The sequence below is a fragment of the Trifolium pratense genome, linkage group LG5, assembly GCF_020283565.1.
Source record: "Trifolium pratense cultivar HEN17-A07 linkage group LG5, ARS_RC_1.1, whole genome shotgun sequence".
Taxonomy (NCBI): domain Eukaryota; kingdom Viridiplantae; phylum Streptophyta; class Magnoliopsida; order Fabales; family Fabaceae; genus Trifolium; species Trifolium pratense.
In genome coordinates, this window is record NC_060063.1 from 15,361,394 (window position 1) to 15,372,419 (window position 11,026).

The window sequence follows — 11,026 nt, forward strand, 5'->3', positions numbered from 1 at the left end:
TTGATAACTCTTTATCTATGATCTATGAGATGTGATCATCAATCTACCAACATAATAGCCTCTATTCTTTAATGTTATCCCATTTCACTTTAAAGCTTGACTACGGATGCTTTAAGAATAGTGTTCTTATGTTTAATGGATTCTCACGATTAAGTCATACTTAACGTTCCACATAACGAACTAACTATTCTAGGGACTTTATTATTTTAACACATAAACATAATAAAGAAGAGCCTTTATTTAATAAATGAATTATTCAATACAAGTATCATGCAATCATAAATAATTGGCCTTTAGGGCTTACACCAACAGTAGGGTCAGTCGACAATGCGTAAAGTCTTCTGGGATGTTACAATTGGTATCAGAGCAGACCTCTCCCAGTACGATGTGGTTCGGGGACGAACCAAGCGGAAGCTGGTGGGCATGTAAAGCCCGGGTCTGACGATGGCGGGGAGTGGTTGTCGGTGCATGAGGCATGACAATTAGCGGCTCTTGGCAGCTTCTAGGCAAAAACGAATCACATCGGAATGAGAGGGATCCTGAGGCTGTGCAGGTTTCAGATTGCATGGTGGAAGGAATGCTTATAAGGATTGATGGGTACTACCTATACCAACAAGATGTATCTTCTTTTCGGTAGCTCATTCGATAAGAACTTCACAGTTAAGCGTGCTTGACTTGGAGTAGTCTTTGGATGGGTAACCTTCTGGGAAGTTTCCCGGTGAAATTCCTGGCACACAGTGGACAGGTGTTGATCAAGGTGTATCAACACTTGTCTGTATTAGACAGGTGTTGCTAAAGGTGCGCCAACACTTGTCTATAAACAGAGCACAGAACATAAAACAATAAAGACAATAAAGTAAATGACACACAAGAGTTGTTAACCCAGTTCAGCCTAACAGCCTACTCTGGGGGATACCAATCCAGGAATGAAGTCCACTATCAGCAGTATTACTTCGAAGCTAAACTCACCCGTTTACAACTTCTCACTTAATCACTACCCAATGACACTTCTACCTAGGAACTCCTAGATATGAGACCCCGTCCCAATTCCCACCTTAACAACACACTCAGCGTTGTTATTAACTTCAATGATTACAAACGTTGGAGACACACTCCTAAGAAACTAGGATTCACTCTTCCTTAAAAGCTTGCGAGCAAATCACACAACACAATAGAACAATCTCCGTACTTCAAAGCTTAGGAGAAGTTCACACTTACAACTCAATAAACACAGGTCCTAAGCTTGTATCAATGAGACACAAGAAAGGCTCACAATTAACACTCTAAAATCCCTAAAACACACGCTTTGTAAGAACACGATTTTAGGTACTTGAAACCATATGCTTGCCTTCGTATTTATAGTAGTAGAACGACTTGGGCTTCAAGACAAAATTAGGGCTTCTAGAATTGCGGCAGCAGCTGATATATTTTTGAAAATAATAGTTCTATTTTTGAAACACAAAAATATATTTTCCAAAAATATAATTCCTTTAGAAAATATAACTAGGGTTTTGGCTGCCTCCTGAAACACATTAAACACGTGCGTCTTCCTCTGTAAGAAACCTTGAAACAATTCTTCAATCAAATCTTCAAAAGATTGAGTAGAAATTAAAACCCGCTAGCTGGCGCGCACAGATACACAGACAGGTGTTGTTCCAAAGTGTACCCACATTTGTCACAACACTTGGTGTAGGCACATATATCTCAACACTTGGCTAAAATATGTTTTTGCAAAATGTAGCCAACATACAAAAACCCAACAATCTCCCCTTTTGGCAAATTTTGGCTAAAACAATATTAGACCAGTATATAGAGAGATACAGTATTACCTTTCCTTCGAGTCAACATGATCACACAACTAGGAAAGAAAGTAACACATAATAAAAACTACTTCCAAAAGAGGTAAGTAGCATCAGAGGCAATGCAACAGCGGAATAAAACACAACTAGCCTCATGGAACAACACAAGAGAGAAATAAACTCCCATAGTAGATGCTAAGAAGTAGGAGAAATAAACTCCTAATAGTTTAACGCGCATCCATTCATCATAAGAACAACCGGAAAAATAAATTCCCATAAACATCTGAGAAAAATAAATTCTCAGTCATAGTGGATAGTGGACTCATTAGTCAGGTGCCATCACATTTGGCACAACACTTGTCATCAAGCATATTCAGGCGATCAAGAGATACTATCACTCACACTCCCCCTGAATTCATGCATAATTATCATTAGATAGAGAAAGAATATTCACTACTCCCCCTCAACACATGCATATTACTCACACTCCCCCTCAATACAAGCATAGATCATTAGCGCAGAAACAGTCACCAGATGTAAGAACATCTGTCCACACACTTGTCACACACACACACACACTACTCCCCCTTTTTAGCCATAATTTTGACAAACACCATGCACAGGAAAACATAGAGTAGCAGACAAGAGAAATATCAGAGTGCACATATTACAGACCATAGGCACACACAGGTACTAGAAATCCAGAAGCAACAAAAGAGAAATACCAAAAGTACATCAGAAAGACATAAAAAAAAACATCAGAAATCAGATAGAAGAACTTTCATCAGAGTCCTCCATCAAATCCTCAGAACCATCCTCAAAGCCACTAGTGTCAACTCCTTCTTGTCCATCAGGCTCACCCTCAACAATCTCATCATCTTCCTCAGCCTTGAGGGCCTCAATCACACGATCAATCTTCAATTTTCTGGCCTCAAGTGCTCTGCTAGCCTCAGTCAAATCAGCAATCATCTGCTTCCTAGAGAGTACACCAGCCTGGATAGATGTGCCAACACCTGCTGCAACATTTGTCCCTTCAAGCAGCCTTTGCTCAATGCCAACATCCCTTTCCTTTTACAAGGAACATCAGTGCTTCTCAGAATATCTGGATGTTGCTCAAGGATGATATTGCATAACAGAGTCGGAAGAGCTACTGGCTTCTCAACAGCATAGGTCAGAGCATGGCTTAGTGTTTCATGAAAGAAATAGGACCCACATCATAAATGAATTTTCCCAATCCTCGGGCCACATCACCTGAATGGGTTGTAGGCACCTAATTGTGTGCAGCAATCCTATTTAAAATGGCATAAAATGGAGAGAGAGAGAAGTTGCAGCCAACTTAGCCTTGCTAGGCCAAACCTTTATCCTGCCACCTGTGAGGACCTTGCATACCTCATTGTCTGTGACCTTTAGATCAGCCACCTCATCAGAATTTCTTTGCAGATATTGGTTAATCATAGTTGGTGAGAATTTGACACATTTCCCACGAACAAATACTTGCCTATATTCAGGACTTGCTGGATCATTACAATTGTCAGCCACATTAATAAAAAATTCTTTGACAAGCCTGTCATAGCACTTGTCCAAACCACAGACAGTCTTCATCAAACCTGCATATTCAATAGCTTCAACCACAGTTTGGCATTGAAGGATATCTTCTTTTAGATTCCTTTCTAGAGCCAACCTCTTGTGATATACAAACTTCCATCTAGCAGACCCATTCTCCAGATGGAATGACACATTATCCAAGGGAGCATAGGGGACAGATTGAGGAACTTTCTTTCTTCCTATACTCTTCCTAGATGTGCTGCCAGATGCAGCAACATCTGTCTCTGGCTCAAACTCAGAGTCACTAGTTGGTGGAGCTTTCCTTTTCTTAGCTTTTCCTTTTCCTCAGTTCTAGGAACCACCTTACTCACAGGTTTTGGAGGTCCATATAGGGGCTTTTTACCAGTACCTTTTCCAACCCTAGATGGTTTGGGTGTTTGGACAGGTGTGTCAGCAGTTTCTACACCTTTACCAGCCCTTCTTCTAGTCCTCCTAGCCACACTAGCCTCAGAATTTGTAGGAACAGACTTATCACTAACAGTTGTTTCATTTACAATTATAACATCAGGATTTTCATTAACATCCTTATCAGCAACAATCTCTTCATCAGCAGACTTAGGTTTGGGACGCTCATCAGACTCAGAATAGTCCACAAGATTTTCTGGTGCCAAAGATGTGGTAACATCTGGCACAACATTTGGCTCCGCGTCAGGTGTCACAACACTTGACGCAGCATGAGTCTCAGGACCTGTTTTCTTGAGAGACTCAGCAGCAACATCATCATTGGTCTCAGTGAAAGCACCAATATTAGCATCAACAGTAATAGGGGGTTTTGGAACACTTTTCCCCAAATTTCCAGATATAGCAGGGTTCTCTACACCTAGGGTTTTAACAGATTTTGGTATATTAAGACCTATATTGACAGAAGTCTTACCAGGAGCGATAACATTTTCAACTGCAGGATTAGCGACAGGCGTTGCAACACCACTCGATGGAAGTGGATCAACGTGAAGTTCAGACATTGTAAATGCTTTACTCGATTCAACCTTCCCTTTCTTGCTTTTACGCGTTGAATCTTTAATCGAAGCAGGGGAAGAAGGATTTGTGCTTGTTCGTGATGATTTATCCTTCTTTGTAGTTGATTTTCTCCTCTTTGTCGGACTTGTAGGATGTATGGTGGTGAGAGGAATGGCATCGATTACAACTTGTTGTAGCGATGGAACACCATCATTCTTCGTTGGAGAGGATTTTGCAGAATCAGACATGGTGTTTGAATAAAATTTTCTGGAAAAAGTAGAAGTTAGAACAATGTTGATGAGGAAGTTGAAGAGAACTTGGTTGTGAGAGAAATAGTGGATGAGTAGAAATGATTGTGGTTGATAGAGGTTATGGGAAGTTGAATTAAAACTTCCTTGATTAGCGTGTAACTTTAAGTGGAGAGATGGATGAGAGTTGGTTACACGCATTACATGCTATAACTGCTATTTGTCTTCAAAAAGGCAAATTCCAAGTTTGCCTCTTAACTTTTCAAATTGATTTGCGTCCAAAGCCTTTGTAAAAATGTCTGCCAACTGTTCTTCAGATGCAATGTGTTCAAGTGTCACAATATTTTCTTCCACAAGCTCTCTTATAAAGTGATGTCGTATATCAATGTGCTTAGTCCTACTATGCTGAATAGGATTTTTAGAAATATTTATAGCACTCAGATTATCACAGTAAAGTGTCATGACATCTTGCTCAACACTGTACTCCTTCAACATTTGTCTCATCCATAATAATTGTGAACAACTACTACCAGCTGCTATATATTCTGTCTCAGCTGTGGATAGAGACACACTGTTTTGCTTCTTACTAAACCAAGATACTAGATTGCTTCCCAAGAAGAAACATGCACCAGAAGTGCTCTTTCTATCATCAGCACTTCCTGCCCAATCTGCATCACAATAGCCAACTAAGGTAGAATCATTACCATGAGAGTATAATATTCCATAGCCACATGTTCCATTGACATATTTGAAGATTCTCTTTACTTGAGTCAGATGACTCATCTTGGGTTCAGATTGATATCTAGCACAAACACCTACTGCAAACATGATATCAGGTCTGCTAGCTGTAAGATATAACAAGCTTCCAATCATACTTCTGTAGAGACTTTGATCCACATCAATCCCTTTCTCATCTTTGGTAAGCTTCAAATGTGTAGGTGCAGGTGTCCTTTTGTGACTACCACCTTCCATTCCAAACTTCTTTACAATGTTTCTTGCATATTTTTCTTGAGAAATAAATATAGTGTCTTCCATTTGTTTGACCTGAAGACCTAAAAAGTATGTTAGTTCCCCTACAAGACTCATTTCAAATTCAGATTGCATTTGTAGCACAAAGTGTTCCACCATCTGTCTTGACATTCCACCAAATACAATATCATCCACATATATCTGAGCTATCATTAGCTTCCCTTTTTCCTCTCTTACAAACAGGGTTTTATCATTGCCACCCTTCTTGTATCCATGGCTGACAAGAAACTCAGTCAATCTTTCATACCACGCTCTAGGGGCTTGCTTTAAGCCATAGAGAGCTTTCTTTAGTTTGTAGACATGATTAGGAAAACTTGGATCTACAAACCCTTTTGGTTGTTCAACATATACCTCTTCATTTAGATAGTCATTTAGGAATGCACTCTTTACATCCATCTAATATAACTTGAATTTTAAGATGCATGCCACAGCCAAAAGCAATCTTATGGACTCCAAAAGAGCAACTGGAGCAAAAGTTTCATCAAAGTCTACTCCTTCTATCTAGGTGTATCCTTGTGCCACAAGTCTGGCTTTATTTCTAGTAATATCACCATTTTCATCAGTTTTGTTCTTGTAGACCCACTTTGTACCAATAACATTTATACCATCTGATCTAGGTACTAGATCCCATACCTCACTTCTTTTGAACTGAGTTAGTTCCTCCTGCATAGAATTGATCCAGTATTCATCAGTCAAGGCTTCTTTAACATTCTTTGGTTCAATCTTAGATATGAAGCATGAGTTAGAGATTGCTTCTTTTGATCTTCTTTTTGTAATTCCTTGATTTGGATTTCCAATGACAAGATCTAGAGGATGATTCTTCTGTGTTCTAGTAGATGGTCCTTTGTTTGGTCTAGCAACCTCTGTTGTAGATTCAGAATGTTGATCAGGTTCAGGTTCAGTTTGATCATCATCTGGTGTGGGGACAGGTGTGATAACATCTGTCTCTTCAGCTGGATCTGCACTTGTTGTATCAATATCATCAACAACAACATTGATTGATTCCATCATAGTTCTTGTTCTGGAGTTAAAAACTCTGTAGGCTCTGTTGTTGGTTGAGTAACCTAAAAATATCCCCTCATCACTTTTGGGATCCAATTTTCTCCTAGGTTCTCTATCTGCCAAAATGTAACATTTTGATCCAAACACATGGAAATATTTCACAGTAGGCTTTCTATTCTTCCATAGTTCATACAATGTTGTAGCAGTACCTTTTCTTAATGTTACTCTATTATGAATGTAACATGTTGTATTCATGGCTTCAGCCCAGAACTTGTAAGGAAGGTTTTTGGCATGCAACATCACTCTAGCAGATTCTTGTAAAGTTCTGTTCTTTCTTTCAACCACACCATTTTGTTGAGGTGTAATTGGTGAAGAAAATTCATGAGTTATTCCTTCAGCAGCACAAAATTCAGCAAATTTAGAGTTTTCAAACTCCTTACCATGGTCACTTCTGATTCTTACAATACCACAATCTTTCTCCTTTTGAAGTTGTAAGCAAAGATTTTTGAATTCTTCAAAAGTCTCAGATTTTTCCCTAATGAAATTGACCCAAGTGTATCTAGAGAAGTAATCAACAACAACAAAAACATATTTCTTACCTCCAAGACTCTCAACCTGTATGGGCCCCATCAGATCCATATGTAGTAACTCAAGAACTCTAGAAGTGGACAAGTGTTGCAACTTCTGGTGCAACACCTTGGTTTGCTTCCCAATCTGACATTCACCACAGATGTTTCCTTCTTGTATCTGTAGACTTGGTAGTCCTCTGATAGCTTCCTTAGATATGACTCTCTTCATACTCTTCAGGTTAAGGTGTCTTAATTTTTGATGCCACAGCTTAACCTCTTCATCTTTAGTTAAGAGACATGTAGATACATTGGCTTCTTCTAGAGGGACCCACAAGTAGCAATTATCCTTTGATCTAACACCCTTCACATAGTTGGCTTATACTAATTAGATTGGCAGTTAGCCCTTTTACAAGGAGAACATTTTCAAATTTTGGCAGACCATGGTCAATCAGTCTTCCAATACCCTTAATTTCCCCCTTTGCTCCATCTCCAAATGTCACAAAACTTGTTGCATAAGATTTTACCTCCTTTAAATACTTTTCAACACCAGTCATGTGTCTGGAGCAACCACTATCAAAGTACCAATCTTCTTTTGATGAGGCTCTGAGAGAAGTATGAGCAATCAAACTTTTCTCACTACTTTCAGCTGTATACTCCTTGATGTTGGTTGTATCATCCTTTTGCTTCCATTCCATCTTTGTTTTAGTAATGGATGGATCAGACTCTTGAAGGAATTCACTTGGATACCCATACAATTTGTAGCAGTAAGGCCTTATGTGCCCCTTTCTTCCACAGTGATGACATCTCCATGAGTGGTACTTGCTTCTATGTCTAGGTATAAATCTAGGTCTCTGCCTTCTTTGCTGATGTGGTGCCATATGTGGTAACACTTGTCTCTGCTGTCTAGGAGACAGGTGTGGCGACATCTTGCCATGCATTTTTGGAGAAGGTTGCTTACTTATCTCAGGCATGTATTTCCCTTCTTTGTTGTAATCCATAATCCTATTAACATTTTTATATTCATACCCAATGCCTGTTTTGGCTCTACTAGGAGTAGGTAATGTTTCTAGGATTTCATCTAGATCAGTTCCTTTGAATAGCCTAAGAACATGCTTCTTTAAATTCTCAAGATGAGAGTTTAATTCAGTTACCTCTTCATTCAGATGAGCTATCTCTGTCTGTTGCTTGACTTTATCTGCTTCTATGCTGATGATAGTTGCCTTCTGCTCCTCAATGGTTCTCAAACTCTCTTCACATTTAGTACCAAACTCAGAGATTTTTGCTAGATTGACAGTTCTCTCAGTTTACAATTTGGTAATTGTTTCTTTTTGCTTTTCTAAGACCCTGCAAACTTCTTCACTTTTCAGACACAATTCTTTGTATGATTCAGCAAGTTCATCAAAGGTCAGCTCTTCATCGCATGATTCAGTGTCAGATGTGCATACACTTGTCAGTGCATGTATAGACTTTGCAATATCAGCTTCTTCTTCAGAATCCTCATCTGACCAAGATACAGTTAACCCCTTCTTCTGTTTCTTCATGAAGGTTGCACATTCAGTTCTAATGTGTCCATACCCTTCACATTCATGACATTGGACACCTTTATTTGGAGCTGATTTTTCATCTGTTACAGGTTTTCTGAAATTCCTGTAAGTGTTGCGACCAGTGTCAGCTGCACTTGTCTTTGAGCGTTTGTTCATTCTCTTTAGAACCTTATTAAATTGTTTTCCCAGAAGGACCATTGCATCAGAGATGCTACTTTCAGACTCTGTGTCACTCTGTTGGTCTTCCTCCTCAGCATTCGATACAAAAGCAATGCTCTTGTTTTTCTTATCCATCCTTTCATTTGTAGCTACCTCATAGGTTTGTAATGAACCAACTAGTTCATCCAGCTTCATTTCTGTGATATCTTTGGCTTCTTCTATAGCTGTGACCTTCATATCAAACTTATTAGGTAAAGACCTAAGCATCTTCCTTACCAGCTTTTCTTCAGGTATCTTTTCACCCAAGGCATCAAACTGATTATCATAGTCAAGTATGGTCATGTGAAATTCCTGAATGGTTTCATCATCATTCATCCTTAGATTCTCAAACTTAGTGGTTAGGAGTTGTAGCCTTGACATCTTCACTTTAGAGGTACCTTCATGAACAGTTTCAAGGATGTTCCAAGCTTCCTTAGCAGAGACACACTTTTTGATGAGTCTGAATATGTGCTTGTCAACACCATTATACAGTGCGTATAATGCTTTTGAGTTTGCAAGAGAAAGCTCATCCTCTTCTTTGGACCATTCTTCATCAGGTTTCAACTCAAGAGTTGGTTTACCATCTTTGTCCATCTTCACAGGTGGAGTCCACCCTCTCAGAACTGCTTTCCATGTCTTGCTATCAATTTGTTTTAGGAAAGCCATCATACGAGACTTCCAATAGTCATAATTTGAAGCACCAACCAGAAGAGGTGGTCTGGTAACAAGCCCTCCTTCTTTGTCCATACCTGCCAGAAAAGGTTTCCCTGGAGCTCACCCTAAAATTCAGAACAAGGTGCCTGCTATGATGCCAATTGAAATTTCTGGCACACAGTGGACAAGTGTTGATCAAGGTGTATCAACACTTGTCTGTATTAGACAGGTGTTGCTAAAGGTGCGCCAACACTTGTCTATAAATAGAGCACAAAACATAAAACAATAAAGACAATAAATTAAATGACACACAAGAGTTGTTAACCCAGTTCAGCCTAACAGCCTACTCTGGGGGATACAAATCCAGGAATAAAGTCCACTATCAGCAGTATTACTTCGAAGCTAAACTCACCCGTTTACAACTTCTCACTTAATCACTACCCAATGACACTTCTACCTAGGAACTCCTAGATATGAGACCCCGTCCCAATTCCCACCTTAACAACACACTCAGCGTTGTTATTAACTTCAATGATTACAAACGGTGGAGACACACTCCTAAGAAACTAGGATTCACTCTTGCTTAAAAGCTTGCGAGCAAATCACACAACACAATAGAACAATCTCCGTACTTCAAAGCTTAGGAGAAGTTCACACTTACAACTCAATAAACACAGGTCCTAAGCTTGTATCAATGAGACACAAGAAAGGCTCATAATTAACACTCTAAAATCCCTAAAACACACGCTTTGTAAGAACACGATTTTAGATACTTGAAACCATATGCTTGCCTTCGTATTTATAGTAGTAGAACGACTTGGGCTTCAAGACAAAATTAGGGCTTCTAGAATTGCGGCAGCAGCTGATATATTTTTGAAAATAATAGTTCTATTTTTGAAACACAAAAATATATTTTCCAAAAATATAATTCCTTTAGAAAATATAACTAGGGTTTTGGCTACCTCCTGAAACACATTTGTTGGTGTTTTGATTGGCTACATTTTGCAAAAGCCAACCAGCCAGATGCTGGACTGAGATGCTGTAGCATTATAGTACAGCATACTGATACTCTATTTTCGTGCAGAATTTTTATTTCAAATCTGAGTCAAGATTTGCTTCAATTATATATTCAGGCACGTGCGTCTGGGCAAAACGAGCCTTGCTCAGCAAGTTTTATTGAAGTCGGTTGAAGGAATGTTATTTAAAACAAAAATATAATTATATTATATTTTTGACGTTTTTTTTGTTTGGTACAACATGAATTATATTTCTGGAAATAATTTAGGGTTGGCCACAATTCCTACAGCTGTATTTGTCTGAAGACCTAGCTTGCCCATCAAGACAATTGAAGACTATAAATATGTGAAGCCTCAAGCTATTCAACTCGTGTATTCTAAACCGTGTTTTTTACAAAGTGTGAG

The 11,026-nt window shown here is 39.0% G+C and overlaps 1 protein-coding gene across 1 annotated transcript; it reads right to left on the bottom strand.

Annotated features, from left to right (window-relative positions):
- Positions 1-778: 778 nt before the first annotated feature.
- Positions 779-4,609, bottom strand: LOC123886102. The gene is made up of 5 exons (XM_045935442.1): positions 3,851-4,609; positions 3,407-3,518; positions 3,189-3,313; positions 2,706-2,867; positions 779-814 (listed from the first exon to the last, which is right to left on the bottom strand). Exons 1-5 carry the CDS (start codon positions 4,607-4,609, stop codon positions 779-781), a joined length of 1,194 nt encoding a protein of 397 aa, XP_045791398.1.
- Between the last annotated feature and the right edge of the window lie 6,417 nt (positions 4,610-11,026).

Coding starts and splice junctions, on each gene's coding strand:
- LOC123886102 (XM_045935442.1), bottom strand. CDS start 4,609: ATGTCTGATTCTGCAAAATCCTCTCCAACGAAGAATGATGGTGTTCCA. Junction 3,519..3,850: donor CTGTTCCTACAAATTCTGAG/GCTAGTGTGGCT, acceptor TTCCATCTGGAG/AATGGGTCTGCTAGATGGAA. Junction 2,868..3,188: donor TAAAGGTCACAGACAATGAG/GTATGCAAGGTC, acceptor TCCTTGTAAAAG/GAAAGGGATGTTGGCATTGA.